This window comes from Notolabrus celidotus, chromosome 14 (genome assembly GCF_009762535.1).
Source record: "Notolabrus celidotus isolate fNotCel1 chromosome 14, fNotCel1.pri, whole genome shotgun sequence".
Lineage (NCBI taxonomy): Eukaryota > Metazoa > Chordata > Actinopteri > Labriformes > Labridae > Notolabrus > Notolabrus celidotus.
Genome location: NC_048285.1, coordinates 26,323,064 through 26,342,023, shown reverse-complemented (window position 1 = coordinate 26,342,023; position 18,960 = coordinate 26,323,064). Strand labels below are relative to the sequence as shown.

Sequence of the window (18,960 nt, the reverse complement as noted above, 5' to 3'; positions counted from 1 at the left end):
TAATATAAGTGTATAATGTAACATCTCATAAAGGCTCCTCCATAAATTAATTTATGAATTAAACAATCCACTAATTATAAATCACAAACAACTGTAAAGCTCTGTGCATTTTCACATAGAAGTGTGTTTTTTGAGAGGTGCTGGGTGGTCCATGCATGCATGACATGTTACCATCCTCCTTGAGTGGAGGGTAAGACTTGTGCTATATAAACTCCTGCACTGAGTCCTCTCCCATTACTCTGGGTCTGGAAGAGCTAGCAAAGAAATCAAGGATGAAGCTCCTTTTTGCAGCTGCCTTTGCACTATTTGTGCTCTCTACATTTGACAAAGCTGACTCTTCAGCTTATGACAAAATAGTCACCCACAGTCGCATTAGGGCGAGAAGTCAAGGGTAAGTTTATCAATAATTTTCAGTATGATATTTTGAAGTGTCTCTTTTTTTTAACACCCTTGTGATGACATGAGTTTTTATTTTGCATGTAAAAGTCTACAACCTTTAGTATGACAAAACCCTTCTTGTTATTTCTTCACATTTCTTTATCTTCAGCTTTTATTTTAGATCTGGTGCATTTTTAATGCATTCTCAGTTATTTTTAAATTTTATGTTAAAATTTGATATGTCAAAACATTTTACTGGTTTAATTGGCATTGACTTAGAAAAGGAGTAAATAAGCATAGTTACAGTTGGACATCTTATCTGACAAACTTGTTTCATAGCAGATAAGCTGTCCTAATTCATATTCACCAACAGAAAAGGCAGTTGCAATATAGTTATTAATCCTTAAATACTGTCTTACCTAGCAGGGCTAGGGGTCATAATACTCTGTGTAACTTATCTATTGTTTCCTTAGTATCTTATAAATGTATTTTACCTGTTAATTAATGCTTCCTCCCCTTTTTATTGCAATTCTCACCAGACCCAATGTCTGTGCGCTCCAGCAAGTCGCAGGGACCAAGAAGAAGTACTTCAGCACTTGTCGTAACTGGTACCAAAAGGCCATCTGTGGAAAGCCAGCGTGAGTGCTGTTTCATGTTCCCAACTGGACAAGTTGTTTCTCTAGTTTAGAGATGAACAATATGAAATCCAATTACCAAAAAATTGAGCTTGAGTCTCCGTTTTTAAGAAAGCAAGCATTACTCCTCAGTGTCTGCTTCTCCTCCTGCTGCTTTAAGAGATTTCATGGAAACTTGAATGTTTCCATAGAGACCGACATCTGTTATCTTACTTTGAATCAAACTACCGCTCAAAATGAAAACACATTTGTGGAAGCAGCCCTAAATCTTTTGCATTCAAGAATGTCCCGTCCAGTCCTATAAACTGAAAGTTAAGGATTTTATAGCTTAGTAAGCCTGGTTGCTGTTGGATGCCACAGTGGTGAACCACTGATTCCAAGATGTGATGTGGCTGCAAAATTTGACTGTATTCATGAATGGAGAAGAGTGCAGCTCAGTCATTTGGAAAACCTCCTTTTCTCTTATTGTTCCAGCCCTCTCAGCACTTTTGAGCTTAAACATGGACAGCAGCCATGCCTATTTTACAGTCTCTCTCCTCCTTTCACACACACAAATATTCAGCTTGCCCTCTGTGCTCACAGTATGCTGAAGTCAAGCCCAGCTCTCAAAAAAGGCTTAGCTCTTCATGATGAATGCACACTGCTCACTGAACTTGGCAAATAGTAATGTTAGAAACAGCCAAAAGATTTATCCGTTACAGTTGATCTGACCTTAAACTATGAAATAAATCATGAGATGAGTGCACAAAATTGGAAATTGAACTGATTTGCTGAAGGTCTCCTGCACTGGAGTTTACTTGAATATGTTTGTTACTGATTGATCAAACAGATAAAATCTATTGTTTAACAAAAGCAAAATGATCTTGTGTTAAGCTGTACGCTCGCATTGTGAAATTGCAAATATACAAACTGTAAGTAACACAAATATATATTAGAAAACAAAAGTAAACATTAAATGCATGTTGCAGTTTCCCTAAACACTTTAACACAACACAGATTATTATTGCAACTCACCCAGCCTGTGCTCCCATCACATCTGGAAAAAGCTTTTCTGGACAAATCCCTGCAGCTCAAAAGCTTCTTTAACAACTAAAATATAATTAATATGTTTACTATAATAACTGTTATAGTAATGTGGTACAATACAGTAAGATATCACCCACTGTAAGCAACAGACAAGCATCATCTGTTGCATAGAAAAACATTCAGGCTAACACACTGACCAAGATAGCTTCATTTGCACTTTTTTCAGTAGTCTCTGGCAATCAGTGCATAGTCTAACTTTATTAAGCAAGTCAAAGTTGTCCTCACCAGATGAGGTTTAATTCAACAAATGGTTAGCTTTCTGCTTCCAGAGCCCCTCTGTCTCCAAGAAAATGTAGTACATCCAAACTTCCAAACTGCCCATTATTGGGTTCAATTGGGATAAAGCCACACATCTTATATAATGTTTTACAAAGTTATCATGAATCTTAGTGGAAAACTTATTTTATATAGACGCTGACAAGTCAAAAGTTTCCAAATCCACGGCCAGGCACAATCCCTCTGTGTGGGAGAGCAATGTAGCGAGGGTTTTGCTGACTGTGCCCCAATAGGGATGGGGTGATCTCATTCCCTTCCCTCAAACTCCTTTCAACTTTGATTCAAATTCAGCTGTTTAAGATGTGCAGTTGTCCATGACCCTAAAGCCTCAGTCTGTATCCTGTCTGAAGCATCAACTGCCATGAAAAAAACCACAGAAGTAAAGGAAACAGGTCTCTGCATGAAGTCTTTCTTTGAAAGCCAAAGACTCATTGTTAATTTATGAAGTGCCGGTGATTGTGAGATTTCACATACATTCACCTGTGACATTTCAACATAGCAGACTTTTTAAAAAAAAAAGTGGACCTTGTAAAGTTTACGCCAAATGTCATGATTATCTTAATTGTGTTGGGCTGAACAATAGGAAAAAGTGGTTCCCCCTGTTAAGAGTTTCTTAACAGTAAAAACTTGGCAGCCAACAGTAATTTACTTCCCAGCCAGCTCTGGGCATGTGGTATTGTTTACCCCCTGTATGGGTACATCTGTGGGTTTTTCTCTTTTTTCTTATGAGCCTTTTATAAGCTAGCATACCCGCCAGCTATTTGAGGTAAATGTACATCTCCAAATCTCTGGTGTTCCAAGAGCTGGAAACAATGCTATAGTTTCAGCATGTTGAAACGTGCTGACACAAGGGGTCTAGTCATGTTCATATGTAGCAGCTGCACTTTGAATTTTACTATGCTCCTCAGGCTGTGGTGTCCAGCATTGTTTATGGTTTATGGAGAGGAGACACTGTTCCTCATATGTCTGCCCAAGAGCTGAAAAACACTTCTCATTTGTATCCAATTTTTTTTTAAGAGAAATAACAATGGTCATGTTGTTTATTGTGAAAGTCTGTATGAAAAGTTGAATAACTTTGTTTTTTGAGATGAATTCCTCGGTTTTCATACAGACCCTCAAACTATGTTATGTTCCAAGTGTCAACAAAGATTTCCTACAACTTATCACTAATTATAGTGCTGCTTCTGAAGGCTAAAATTATGATGGTTCAAAGTTAACCAAATGTCAAATAGAGCTCAAACGTATTGTTTTGAGTCAATGAGGAGGTCGCGCAACTATAAATCTACTACTGTAATGGGAGCATAAACTTACATGCTCCCTTTCCTTTAAATTTTGGCTGGACCTGTTGGATCCCACGGTTTGTTTGGATAATGGTGGAAATAATTAGTAACATGTGGTACAGTGTATATACCAGACCAAAGCTGCATAATAATCCAGCCAAAGAGCATGGCCACCAGAAAAAATAAGACATTTCTCACACAGCTTTCGATTCTTGCAAACAGAACTTGCGATATGTGTTACTGATTTCATGACATACCCACATTTGATCCATGTGTTTTTCTTACAGAACTGTGCTTTATGAGTGCTGCCCAGGATACATGAAGATGGAGGGCGTTACCAAAGGTTGCCCTGCAGGTACAGTGTGTTAGGGGTTACATTAAAATAAACACATCAAGGTCAAGTAAGGCCATAACCACCAACTGCAGTGCAGCTGTGTACTATTTCTGAAACCAGACCAAACAAACTAGAAGAGGATGTCTGAGCAAATTATCAACACATGTTCAGTCTTTCTCTCAAGCCTTTAAAGTTTCAGAGGTTTAAGACAGTCTCATGCTTATTGTTAATTCTCTCCTAGTGGCCCCGATTGATAATGTGTACGGCACCTTGGGTCTGGTGAAAGCCATGTCCACCCAGAAATACTCTGACCTTTCTGAGCTTAGGCCTGAGATTGAGGGATCTGGATCCTTTACCTTCTTTGCACCCAGCAATGAAGCCTGGGACATGCTGGATGAGGTGAGTCACGAAAACAACAAAAATCATTTGAAACTCTCTGGTTGTAAGCTTTAACCTCTCCTTTTCTTCATCCAACAGGAAATGAGGTCTGCACTGGTCAGCAATGTGAACATTGAGCTGTACAATGCTCTGCACTATCACATGTCCAACAAACGCCTCTTGACCAAAGACTTAAAGAACGGAATGACAGTCAACTCCATGTACAATGAACTTGGTCTCTACATTAACCATTACTCCAATGGGGTGAGTATAATCACATAGTATTATCAAAGCAACCCCTTGCAGTTGTACCAAAAACAGTTTTCAGTTATATAACATTGAAGAGCATGTTGTGTGCAGGTGGTGACTGTAAACTGCGCCAGGATTATCCACGGCAACCAGGTCGCAACCAATGGAGTTGTGCATGTAATTGACCGTGTTATCAGCGCTGTCGGAAGCTCAATCCAGGATGTCCTCGAGGTTGACGATGACCTGACAACTCTTAGTGTAAGCACGAACGTACAGGGATTGATAGAAAAATGTGAACACCTAAAAGGGAAATAATCCTGCTATTAGAAGAGTGTTTCAAGTTGGGTTTTATGGGCACAGAAGACAAATAATTTCCTTCCTTTTCTTTTGAAGTTAACAGGGGTAGTGTACATAAGTTAACTCAAATTTGCCAGAGTTGGATAAAAATGTCTTAATGTCTCAGAGTAGATCAAAAGCATTCAGAGCAATCTATCACTCAAAGATGTTTGTCTACTTACTGCAGCTGTTGATACTAGGCTCTATTGCAAATTAAATCTTACCTAAGACATGCTAAGCCTTTGCTTAAAATCTCCATCTAGGATTTAGCTCAAACCGCTGGACTGCTGGAGAAACTTGGTGAGGCAGGACAATACACTCTCTTTGCCCCCACCAATGAAGCCTTTGACAGTCTGGGCAGCGACGTGCTGGAGAGAATTCAGAGCGACAAGGAGGCCCTAAAAGGTAAACCAGACTTTTATTCTTAAAAGCCTGTTTCTGTTCCTTAATGTCCACTCGAGGCTGTTTGAAACGTTGCAGCGGAACTGGGGATTTATATTAACTGTGGAAAACTAGGACCATATTTATCTTAAATGGTGAAGGAGCAGGAACAGACATGCAGTGGTTCTCTACAAACATAACTGCTAGACGAAGTCACCCTTAAAGGGATTTTCTTTTAATGTTCAATTTTTTCCAACTCGAAACAGATGAAGCCTGAACAGATCTGGAACTTAAACCTTTTTGGCAGACTGTGCATAACAAAGTAGTGTCAAACAGTAATAAAAATAAGTCTCTAGTTTCTAGTCATGCATGAGATTGTGGCTGGAAAGTCAAACAATGCAACACATCATTTGATGCTTTGGTCAAGTTGTTTTAGAAGTTGCACGTGTTTTGAGTAAGACATTCACAAAAATTGTACCACTATAATATAAAGTAGTGCAAATTTAGGTTTCCCAACAAACAGTGATTTTGAGCACTCAAAAACATGAAGAAGACAACGAAATGGTCAAAATCTCAGCAATTTTGCATTCAGCCTGTTGTTAAATGCAGGAAACAGCTGCTTGATCTAGCAATCTGGTCAAATTGGCAACAACTCAAACCTTTTTATTAGCTAACAGCTTGTTCTGTGAAGTGAAATCCCACAGTTTCACAGAAAATTAGACAGAACTGTGAGGAAATCCCAAGTCTTCTCTTTCAAGGACCATAGGGATCCAAAGGGTCTCCAGGTTTCAAGGGTGTTGATTCCTTATCCATTCTGCTGCAGTGTAACGTGGGGTAGAACAGACAACAGTCCCTGTAGACAACTGGCCTACTCAGCTGTCAAATAAATGTCAACCTATAACTGAAAGACACATTCATTTTCAACATTTTTCTTCTTCTCCAGCCCTTCTTAATTTCCACCTCCTGAATTCGGTTCAGTGCTCCGAGGCCATCATGACTGGCACTTCTTATGAGACCATGGAGGGCAACAACATTGAAATTGGCTGTGATGGTGAAAGCTTAACTGTTAATGGCGTCAAGATGGTGCACAAGAAGGACATTGTCACCACCAACGGTGTCATCCATCTGATTGACAAAGTACTCATGCCAGACTCAGGTAAAACTCACACATCCTTTCCTCATGTTAAAAACTATCTGACTAAATTCAAAGAATGTGCCGGGTGTTTTTATGTCACTGTATGTTCACTATGCCGAGATTTCCTGTGCCCTTTAAGCCAAGCAGGTGATGGAACTGGTTGGAAGTTCCCAGGCAACATTTGGTGACATGGTGTCCGAGCTGGGCCTGTCTGCTGCCATGAGACCAGAAGCTGAGTACACTTTGCTGGCTCCTCTCAATGCTGCCTTCACTGGTGAGTCATGTACTGATCATTACATCATAAAAGCCTCTATGCTTCCCTCTTTGCTGCTGGCTGAAAATGATACCTGGTTGAACCACACTTAGTCACAGTCTGGAAATAAGGGTAATTCTCTGTTTCCCTTCACATGCTGACTCATGGATAAAATGTAAATACAGAGAACTTGAGGGAAATTGTGGATTTCTTGGGATACTGCAGAAGTTTCACGCCATATAACATCAAATACACTCTCCTCCAGAAAGCATTCCTGGACCTTACCGAAAGGGAGTGGAGATGTTCGGTTTCTGTAACAAGAATGTGTAATTAATTGAGGGAGAATACTTTTATCTTTATTGACACATGGTTTAAAATGGGTGTAAGGAATGCAAAAGGCAGCTACATCTGGAAGTAACAGGAACCTTACATTCAAGCATGAATTCTTCCATGTTCAGCAACCCACAAATCATGTCTAATGACCTGCAGAACTATGCAGTAAATCAAGTTACCTTGAGCAGATATTACTTTTCTCACAGTTGGTACTGTCCCTGCTGGCTTTCAGAAAAAAAAGTGGCAAAAAATAACAATACAAATGCAGATGTCTTTTCTGTTGCTGAATAGATTACTTTAACATGAGCTGGAAGCGTGCCATAATGCAGTTATGGTTGATCTTTAGTGGTACTTAAAAACATTTTTTTTTTGCTTCAGATGAAGTGATGTCTATGGATCAGAGTTTCCTCCGTGTCATCCTGGAGAGCCACATCTTGAAGAATAAGCTTGTCCTGGGACAGTTGTACAGTGGCCAGCGACTGGAGACCATTGGAGGGAAATTTCTGAGAGTTTTCATCTATCGCACAGTACGTCCTCTTCTTTGAGCTTGTGCCCTGAAGTTTTGGCTGAGTGCCATTAAACACACACTGTGTACATTTCCACTATGTCATCTGACCATCAATTTTTCTGCCTTTGAAACATAATATTAATCCCTTGCCCTTAACTTGTGGATTATTTCTGCAGGCTGTGTGCATTGAGAATTCCTGTCTGATCAGAGGCAGCAAAGAAGGAAGCAATGGGGCCCTCCATGTCATGAAGACTCTGTTGAAACCGGCTGAACAATCTATGTTTGAGATTCTGACTGGTAATGGAGGGTTCAAGTAAGTACAAAGCAACGTCTGAGAAAATGGACTGTGGTATTAAAATGCAGCGTAAGACTCAACCACAACTTTTTAAATCTTTCCATTAAATCCACATGGAACATATGGGACTGATAAAGTGCTGTTGTAGCAATATGTCAGTCCTCAGTGGTTTCTCTAACAGCCAACTTACTGTTCTCCGTGCTGCAGGATCTTTTTGTCTCTGATGGAGGCTGCTGGCTTGACTGACCTGCTGAGACAGGAGGGAGACTTCACATTGTTCGCCCCAAGCGATAAGGCTTTTGCTGGGCTGAGTTCAAGTGATATCGATTTGTTGAAGAGTACGTCTCCCAGACTCACTTTATTTCCTGATGTATTTTAAAGTGATTCTAATAAAGATCAGATACATTCATTTAATTATACTTTATGCGGTTCTGTATTTCAGGTGACAAAAATGCACTCCAGACCATCCTCCTTTATCACATCAATAATGGTATCTTCATTGGTGGTGGCTTGGAGGCTGGTGTGACAAACCTTCTCAAGTCTCTCCAGGGCAGCAACCTCAAAGTGATGCTTGTAAGTAAAGTGCAGTGAGACATACCATTTGTTCTTTAAATCAATAGAATTTTACCTGGAGCAGTTCAAGCTTTATAACTTTAATAAGCTTTAATTTTAAAGGAATGAAAATCTGATCTGCCTGTGAATTTATGGTTGTGTCATTTATTATTCTTTGATAAAATCTCAATCCTGGTTTTGAACTCTGTGACATCAAAAGGCTTTAAATGAAAGTTGTCTACCGTAGAACTGATCAAACCGCATATTTAAAATACAGGTTCATTCAAGCCTCCTATTTTGTGGTTTTCTCCTGTTTAATAGTTTGAACTGTTTCCCTCAGGCAAAGGACTCAATGGAAGTGAACACTGTCAAAATCCCTAAATCTGACATCATGGCTACAAATGGAGTCATTCACTTTGTCAACCAAGTCTTGTATCCTGGAGGTACAGCTTTCACCCGGTCAACTTTTTATGTGTTGTTAATGTGTACTATTAAGATTCCTGTCGTTATTCGTAAATCTAATGAGATGAACTCCCTGTGCTGCTGTTTTATACCTGTTGTTATGGCTCGGCTGCAGTTAACGCCCTCTGCTTTCTTCTAGATATCCCTGTTGGTAGCCAGGATTTCCTCATGCTGTTGAAGAGGCTCATCAGCTACATGCAGATCAAGGTGTCATATCAAAAAATCGACTTCTTTTTATTGAAGCTGCAAGGCTAAAGGGCAGGGTGTAGTTTTTGTTTTCAGGGATTTTTTGGTTCCACCTTTAGCTGCCAAGATTAAACTTATGCAACTCATGTTAAAGTACACAACATGAACCTGCTTGCAAATCCTTGGTACAAAGAAGCACGCTTATGGTTTTGAGCAAGGGTGTTGTAACGTAACATATTGAACTTGCCAATTCATTTGGTTTGCTCAATTATGATTGTTTTCCACAGATTTATTAAAGTTAAGCTTTGTTATGCAACAGTGTTTTTTATGTGGATGATGCTGTACAACTTTCTATAATATGCTATAATGAATATTCTTCCTCTTTTTCAGTACATTTCTGGATTCAGATATCAGGAAATCCCCCTTACATTTTTGAGTAAGTAGCATGATACCATGATTATTTATGTCTTGTTCTCTTTTGGAAATACAATATTTACATTCATACGCAAACAGCATTCTTCACTGTCATTAATGTCTTCATATCTCCTGTTGTCATTAGAGAGGATCTTCACTGTCGTCCAGGAAGGTACAGTAATGATGATTACAGTATTATCATCATCATGTGATTCCTAATCAGTAAAGTCTTTGAAGTTGTGTTTAATAAATCTGTTGTAGTCATAAAAATAATGAGGATATTGAAAGTTAATTTTAGATACAAATTGATAAATGACTGACACTTCTCCTAAATCCAGATGATTCCACACAAAAATGTGAGCACATAAATTCACACACAAGGTTTGACATCCAAAATAGTTTTACACATAATAATGATAATAATAATACATTTTATTTAAAAGTGCCTTTCTAAGCACTCAAGCACACTTTACAGAGAGGTTAAAACACAATAAAAACAACACTATAAAATAAATAAAGACAACAAGCAAAGTAACACCAAGTTAAAGTAATGCAGTGAAGTTAAACAGGGAATGCAGCTTGAAACAGATGGGTTTTGAGTTTTGATTTGAATAGGGGAAGTGAGTCAATGTTTCGGATGTCTGAGTTCCAGAGTTGGGGAGCAGAGCGACTGAAAGCTCTACTCCCCATGGTGCAGAGACGGGTAGAGGGTACAGAGAGGTTGAGGGAGGAGGAAGATCTGAGGGAGCGAGAGGGGGTGGTAATGTGGAGGAGATCGGATAGATACAGGGGGGCGAGGTTATATGTATATATTCAAAGGAAGGATAACATGTATTCTTTTTACTAATGAGTAATTTTTTTGACCTGCAGCAATAAGAAGTATTGTAAAATTGTTTTATATGACGAGTATACATAACCAGAATTATATCACAAAATAACAATCAAGACAGTAGTGCAAGACTATTTATCCTTAGTCTAGTCAAGTCTTTGATTATGAATCACATTATCTGTCCGAAAAAAAATCAACCTTTCAGATCCAGTGAATGGTCCATTTGTTACAATGCCTACATACAAATGGGAAATTCTCTGAATCGAAGGGTCATGATGTCTTAGTGTCATTGTATTTACACTGGCCTCCTTTTTTACAGTTCCAGACGTGACTAAAGTGACAAGGGTTATCCAAGGGGAACCCATCATCACCAAGGTGACCCGAGTCATCGACGCTCCACCCCAAATCACCAAGGTTACCAGAGTCATCGACGCTCCACCCCAAATCACCAAGGTTACCAGAGTTATTGAAGGAGAGCCTATCATCACCAAAGTCACAAGAGTTGTCTCAGGTAGGTTCTTATTGATGAATATATCAGTACATAATTTATCATCTCAATTCATTTATTAATATGTATTTATCAACTGTCTTCAGGTCCTGAGTACTCAAGCAGTTCTCGCACCACTAATGTAGCCCTGGAAGGTCAGTAAAACTAATTTCAGAAGAGTTGACAGAACTTTAAAGACAATTCCATCATTGACTATCGTTTTCAATGGCTTTGTATTCACCTCTTAGGTATAAGTAAACTACATTATTTGTGGCTGTTTAAACACAAGTTTAGATAGAATGTAACTTTTAGATTTTTCTTCTTCAGGAACCGATCTTTCAGAATTTACCACCTTTGAAGGGAATGCTAACCTTGACACTGAGAGACTAACCAAAATAATCCAAGGTGAGTTTTATCAGTTTCAGTAACCAAGGGGGGAAAAAAACATCAATACTAGTTTGTGACTTACATGTTTGTTTGCCTTTGTAAAAGGTGGTACAAGAAGAACCTCTTCCAGACGAGTAACGGGTAAAACTAAAACATCTAGACGATAAGAAGTCTTGCATTCTTGATAATTGCAGTGCTGCAAGAGCTCTCTGTCAACTGAAGTCCATGCTGTGTCCAAGCTATGTCGACTTGGCAAACTGTACTTCCTGCATCATATATGCATAACTCCCCTTCAAACATGGAGGGGTTTCTCAAAGGAATGATTTCACAAATTACTTTTTGCTGAAGTTGACACTAAAAGATTGAGACCACTCATTTCTGTATGGTAAATATGAAGAGAGAGTCAACTGCTAGCCTAGCTCTGTCAAAAGGTAGCAAAATATTTACTCCCAACATTGCTTGAGCTCTCACAATGTTTGTATTTGTGAGTTAATCGTTTTTGGAGGTGCTGGTATTTTGTTACTTTTGGACAGAGCAAATATAGCTGTTTCACACTGTCTCTTCTCTCTGTGCAACACTTAGCTAATAGACTGCTTAATGTAGCTTATTTACCATACAGACTTGTCAATAAAGCAAATAAGCAATTTTTAAAAAATGTTGAATTATTCCTTTAAGCCTATTGTGTCCTGCTCAGTCTTCTGCTACCATGCTTGCCACTACAATACAGACATGAAGCTATGCTTAGGCTTTGTGCTAATACCACTGCAGCTACTGTTGGAATTGTATAACTATTCGTGTACACTCCTGTAATCACTCGTTGGGTCTGAATCTATATGTTATCATCGCTCCCCACTCCCTTCTGTGCTGAGCTTGGTGTTTCCTTGAGGCTAGCAATGAACAAGCCTTAATGTCAAGCTTCAATGCAGTGCATATTCAATATTAAAATAATGATTGCTTTCATGCCACTGGACTGATTGACATGTAATTATTGTGCAATCCCTTTCCTTTTCTTGTGCAGGTGGCAGGAGGCAGCAGAGAAGCAACTGAGCACAGATGATTGGAAAAAATCGTGATGATGACAGAGAGACACACCAAACCCAGGGGGATAAAAGTGGTGTGTTTTTTTTTTTTACAGGGGAAACACTTAAAATGTCAGTGATTTTGAATATACTGTAAAAGGTATAGCTGACAAAGAAAAAATAAAACTATTTTCTTTAACGATTTAGTGGTGCTTTGAATGTATGTGTTTTCTATTTGTGCAATGTCTAAATTGAATTTTAATTCAGCTTATGTTAAAAGTGTCTTAATGAACATTTTGGTATGACTTTGAAAGACATCAGGCAAGTCAGGGTTGTAATAAAGTATTTTAAGTCCAAGGTATTGGGTTGCAATGGTAACATTTAATTTCTTCTCTTTTTTTGCAAGAGGTAAAGGTTAAAACAGGGAGATTTTAAGAGCTACTTCTGATCATTTATAAATATCAGCATGAGAAAGATTGAACCAGAAATCTGTGTTTAGGACTTTATTGGTTAAAATCTTTTCTTGTGTGGCTCTAAGTTCTTTGAAGTTGTTATGTACATTTTGTCAATGCTTTAACTATTGGAACATTGTATGCAACCAAAGGTTTTCTCCTTTTTATTTTTCAAACATCTTCCAATAAAGTGCATTATTTGATGAAAAAGAAATGCCAGTTTGACAAGTGCCTCTAAAGAGACTTTTGTCTGGAGTTGTTTTTAAAATCTGTTTGAGGCTAGTTGACATTTCATAAGAATAGTGTGTCTTAAATATTTAACATCCTGTATTAATATGTCCAATAAGAGCTACCTTTTTCCATTTCTAGTGAAAAGCATACATCTCTCTACACAACAGAAACTTACTTATGATGCAAATAAGTTCTACAATTTACATGATGTAAAATCTTAGAAATTTGTATTTCAATTAACTTCAGTAATCAGGATTTCACTTTCAATGGTTGTACTCAGGTGACAAACAAAGAAATACATTGAGACTGTGTACATCATATTGATGCTGGTGTTTTGTAACCATGCAGCCAGCTGAAATATTTGCCCTGAGGTTGCAGGGATCCTGTGCGAGCTCTTGTTCCCAGACTTCTTGGGTCAGGCCCAGCTCTTCTGTTTCTTGGCTCATAGGCAAACTCTTAATGCAGTTTATGGCTTCTTGGATGAACTAAAATGGATGAAAAGCAGATCAACTGCCAAGAAACAAAAGCCAACTCTTACAACACACAAAAGCAAAATGCAAAAAGCACTTTTTTTATACTCATCTGTTAATTTACGTTAAAAACAATTTAAAGTGTGCAACAACCGGCATTACTGAGCCAGGCAGCTGCTTACACACATAAATTCATTGTAGTAACTATCATTGTTTTCATTTACATGCTGCTTTAATTAGCAATAATTCACTGTTCATCTAGCCTTTGGCAAAAGTCATAACTTTCCTTCCTTTGTTTCCAATACAAAAGCAGACACACTTTAATATGACAAAATAAAGAGGACGGTTACATTTTAATCTTGTATCTTATTTCATAAATGAAACTATTTACATCTGCACTCAGTGGTTGTTCCAACAAGTCATGCAATTTCAAAAACCTCCATACCAATGAGATCACTTTTCTGATCTCTAGTCTATTCAGGTAAAGGCGACAAGCTTCACTGAGCACATTTTATGGCCAAACACAAATATTCAATGTGAAAGCTTATCAGGGTATCCTTATCATCATGCCATGTTATTCTTACATCCTAATAAAACATGAATTAAATTAAAATCAAATTATGGTGTGCAACTGGGAGGAAAGGAATCATATCTCAAGCAGAGGTTTTTAAAGTAGCAGTGCAAAGTAGCAGTCCTGCACAGAGAGGATAATTTTGCATTTTGAAATTAACTTAGACTGATGAGCTAAATATACATACATTTACAGTCTTATAGTGTGAACATTGTAATGACCGTCTGTTTGTTATGTCTTCAGTGGGCTGATAATCAAGTGTCTATACCTATTATAGTTGTTAATTTATCCTACTGTTTATTTGAAATAAAATCATTTTCCATTTACTTTGATTTCAGACAAACAATTAGACTTCACCAGTCACTGTTACATTTGCTTATACAGCAGAGAGTGGGAAATTATCCAAGCAAGCTGCATTTTCATCTTGCTACAGAAAGGGTGAATATATTCTGCTGTCAGAAGGACAGCAGGCAATATTTTATCCATTTACAACATGTCTGAGAATTGAGAAAACATCTGGCAGAGGGTCCAATTGCTTTTCCATTTGGTTTCAGATTTTCCACACTGTACTCAGCCGTGATCTCACGATCAATTATTAAGTCATTTACGAGACCACTGATATCACCAACAATGGAGTCCAATTTCATTTCTCTTGGCTTGACAGTTTCTGCTCATCACTATCACCAACCGGCAGCTGGTTGCTCATCCTTATAGGAACTGAAAAAACAAGCAGGCAGCAAATTCATACGCAGCATCTTAATGCACAACAAGCTTTCATTTGTCTTTTAGGCTTTTGACGTTTGTAAGGCTTTCAAACAAATAAGATTTTAAAACATACTCTTACATCTTGACATGAAGATTATCAAGTAAAACTCTATTACAGAGGTGCATTCATTTCTACAGATATAATGATAAACAAACAAACTGCACGAAGATCTAACAGAAGGAAAAAAAACGTGGCAAACTTGACTTCACTTGACTCTCTGCCTTAAACAGTTTAAGGTTATTGTAGGTCAGACTTTGAAAAGTATGCTCGAAAATGTGAAGCTGTAGTAGTTATATCTAAGTAATCTGATGCAGGCAGATGACATTTGCATGTAGGAAAGAAGGATGAATAGTACGATGTTCTTGTATGCAAACATGCCTGATCTGACCTATTGGACTTGCATGATCAGGAAAGGTTTCAGTCTGTTTTTAATTGTCTAAGTCAATCAAATACGCATCAGAAGAACTCTGTAGCTGGGTGAGCGTGTATATCTGTCAATGCAGCTGCGTGAGGGTGACTTGTCATCTGGATAAAACATTGAATCCAAAGAGTTGACATGTTTCTGGCGTGGTTGCAGTTTGCTCAGTCTTGGATGATTTTGGCCTGCAGTGGCATCATGTATAGACTTTGCCATGATGAAATAATTTGTGCCCTGAGCCACATGAGAGAGAGTTTGACTGAGCATTACTCAAGCAGTAAAGACAGAAGTGAAGCGAACATAAATCAATTTCCTTATACTGAGTTTGAGTGACACTTCTAGGTCTTGGATGTGTTTCTTTACCTGGAATGACTTCAAAACCTTAACTCACCTGAGCTGACAGGATGACTTACGAAACATGTGGCAGACACTTATTATTGGATTAAATGCTGATTGAGAACTGTTTTTCATGTTCCTTGCACCTGCATCTGTTGTAAGTGTCTATCTGCACGAGCAACTCGTATTAGTACGAAGTCCATGACTCATTAAGACATGGACGCGATTTATACTTATTTTGTCTCAATAGCCTTTCTGTTTGTGATGAGTTAAAGATTTAGTGTGTAGTAATAGCAGCATTGAGCAGAATAGAATTGGAAGAAATGGAATATCCACAAGTGTCTTTGAATTAGTCAATAATCACCTGAAATATAACACTTTTCTTGCTTTTAGAATGAGACTGCTTTGTCTCCATAAGAAGCAAGTCCCCCTCCACAGAGGCTGCCTCCTTGCACTGCCATGTTTTAACAGTAGCACAAAACAGAAGATCTAATAACGTACTTGTTTTATAACATGAAATGCATCGGTTGGAGGATCAAATGGAGGATCATACCCATCTTACATCTCAGGAGCTTCTTGTCCTCAAAGGCCACTGTCACTCCATCATTGGTATATTCTATACTACCCAAAGCAGACCTAGTGTGGGTCTAGGTATAACCAGTATGAGGTTTTAACAAAAGCCTTTTATCAGGTTATAGGCCGTATGCACCAAGATTTTCATCTATCAAGATTTACTTTCAGCCTGTATGCCTGCTTCTGTTTTCAGTCAAAAATGCAAAGTGATGTATCACATTTTCACTCTACTTCTAGAAAAGATTTTTGTCCATCATCAGTTTGAACCATTTTCCATATACAGTCTGGTCACCTTGACTGTTCTTGAAAATGAAAAGACTTTAATTTGAATAATTTCAAGACCATCATCAGGTTTGGTATGAGCCCCTTAATTGGCCGCTAGTTGGACACTAAATGTTTTTGACTGAAATCCCCCATTAAAACTGGGCTCATAGAGGAATAACACGTCGCAGGAAGAAATAAAAGTATCAAGTTGTATTGTGGGAAACGCAGGATTCTGGGTTTTTGGAGCTTGGGCTAAAATAAATGAGGCATTCATCCCATCATGCTGCATTAACTCTGACTAATCTGTTTGTATGGGTTATGTTTGTGTCCCAACCAAATGGATGCCAAAGTGCACTTTTAGCAAAGTTGCTAAGGTTATCAAATTGTTTTTCCTGAGAAATCCACCACTTGTAAACCATTTCTTGTGGCTACGTCTTTTCAGAATCCAAGTTCAGCGTTTTTCGAAGTAGCACACAGACACAAAAGGACCCAAGAAGACTTTGAATTATGATGCCTAGGTACAGTATAACCAGTATGAGGTTTTAACAAAAGCCTTTTATCAGGTTATAGGCCATATGCACCATTATTTTCATCTCTCAAGATTTACTTTCTGCCTGTATGCCTGCTTCTGTTTTCAGTCAAAAATGCACAGTGATGTATCACGTTTCCACTCTACTTCAAGAAAAGATGTTTGTCCATCCTCAGTTTGAACCCTTTTCAATATAAAGTCTGGTCACCTTTACTGTTCTTGAAAATGAAAAGACTTTAATTTAAAAATTTCAACACCATCATCAGGTTTGGTATGAGCCGCTTAATTAACACCACATTGAGTAAGGGAATTAACATTTTACATTGAGATTTTTAGAGCACAGAAACTTTTTCTTCTCAGTGGTATGTGTCGTACAGAGAAGCAGACTTCAAGAGTTACATAATCTGTCACGCTCTAACATACAGCCAAGAGCAGTTGCCAAAAATAAAAAAAAGGGCTGATACATGTTGTCCTTTTATTGAAATCACACCATTTCTTCTTTGGCATGTGCTCCATGGGCTCCTTAGCTGTGTGGCTTCTCTTGAACCACATTATGTATTAGTTTAGCTTTAGTCAGCATTTCAATTACATTCAAACTTTTAATTAAAATACCACCCTTGTCTTATATAGATAGCTTAAGAATAAAATATGTTTTATTAATGATGAAGCTAGTTAGTCTTGACATGCCGCATCTTGTGTCCAAAACATTCAGACTTTAAATTTCATTTGACTGTTTCCACTCATGAGTACCAAGATGTTATATAATATTTGGGCAGCTAAAAGTATGCATGAGAGGGAGATTGTAGTTTCATCCACTGGATGAACTATTCTAAAAGAATAGAGTTCAAAAAATGCTTTTAATAAAAACCTGTCAGCTTTTCTCTGTATCACTGTCCCTGGCTGTCGATAAAAATTCAATGAACAGTTATTGAGCAACGAAAAGCCATTAGACCTACCACCCACACCATTAAAGAAGCAATCTAACAAAGTGAATTATGTGGCTAGAAGAAGATAAGTGTATGGTGGGGCAAAGGTTAAATTCCAAAACGTGAGAAAGACTGTCACAAATTAAGCGTATCAGATGTATGTGCAGTCTGCGACAGGCTTTAAATATGGCTGACATGTGGACACATCATCACCAGAAACATGTTGAAACTTTACACCAGCAATGATAAAGAAAAGAGTGAGCAGTAATTGTGGAACTGAACACTGAGATGTGGCTGCAGATGCTCAAGAATAAATACTCTATAGTTTTCAAATGTTTTATTTAGTCATGAAACAGATCAATAAATTGTTTGAAAACTCCTCACGCCTTGCTGCCATATGGAAGAATCAAGATCAATATGCTGCAAAGCAAGACTGCATCACAATTTACTGTATTTTTGTCATTGTAAATCACCATACAGAGCATTTGGAAGATGTTTTCATCACATATGGAATATATCAGCTTGCATTCATTACTTGCATTTAAAACATGAAATGAAGACTTGACTCATCATTTCACTCAAGTTTAAATAGTTGATGATGCAAGAACAATGAGCTTTATTGTTGCAGGATAAACAGGCCTCATGGGCTCACCATAACTGTTAATGTTTCACATGTTTCCTTGAATGTTCATTCACTAAGTGGATCAATATTTCCTAGATTTCAACATGCGTGCTGTCCTAAGATGGAGTCAATATTCTTCCCCAGTGAGAAACAGTCATTGTGTTTTATATAACTCCATGCGGGTCCAAAATATCTATCATTTGGCGCCAATTATAAAAGAAACAATAAAATAACATGTGGATTAAATAATATCTGGAGTCTGATAAAAAAAATATTGTTCCCCTTATTCCCCCGTAAATCTCCCCATTTCCTTTTAAATGTAATCCACCTGCCAAGTAAACTTTAAACTATATGTCAGAATATGGTAAACAGTGAATGGACTTTATATAATGCTTCCTCTAGTCTTGAGTCGACCAATTAAAGTGATTATGTCACATTCACCAATTCACACCACATTGATGGTAAAGGTTTCAATCTATGTAAAGCGCACATCAGTATTTACTTATCCCATTCGCACAGCGCTGACACCGCCTCCAGGGGCAACTTTAGAGTTTGGTGTCTTGTCCAAGGACACTTAGGCAAGTGGACAGCAGGACTGAGGATCAAACT

At 38.0% G+C, this 18,960-nt stretch overlaps 1 protein-coding gene across 1 annotated transcript; it reads left to right on the top strand.

The window, feature by feature from the left end:
* Positions 1-272: 272 nt before the first annotated feature.
* Positions 273-12,395, top strand: postnb (periostin, osteoblast specific factor b). The gene is made up of 22 exons (XM_034701190.1): positions 273-391; positions 918-1,016; positions 3,943-4,010; positions 4,231-4,388; positions 4,467-4,631; positions 4,728-4,874; positions 5,216-5,357; positions 6,277-6,489; positions 6,608-6,742; positions 7,433-7,581; positions 7,739-7,875; positions 8,065-8,195; positions 8,300-8,430; positions 8,750-8,852; positions 9,011-9,078; positions 9,448-9,493; positions 9,617-9,643; positions 10,620-10,811; positions 10,895-10,942; positions 11,115-11,192; positions 11,280-11,315; positions 12,193-12,395. The coding sequence occupies exons 1-22, from the start codon at positions 273-275 to the stop codon at positions 12,219-12,221; spliced, it is 2,421 nt and encodes an 806-aa protein (XP_034557081.1). The 3' UTR covers positions 12,222-12,395.
* The last annotated feature ends 6,565 nt before the right edge of the window (positions 12,396-18,960 follow it).

Coding starts and splice junctions, on each gene's coding strand:
- postnb (XM_034701190.1), top strand. CDS start 273: ATGAAGCTCCTTTTTGCAGCTGCCTTTGCACTATTTGTGCTCTCTACA. Junction 4,011..4,230: donor TACCAAAGGTTGCCCTGCAG/GTACAGTGTGTT, acceptor ATTCTCTCCTAG/TGGCCCCGATTGATAATGTG. Junction 10,943..11,114: donor CACTAATGTAGCCCTGGAAG/GTCAGTAAAACT, acceptor TTTCTTCTTCAG/GAACCGATCTTTCAGAATTT.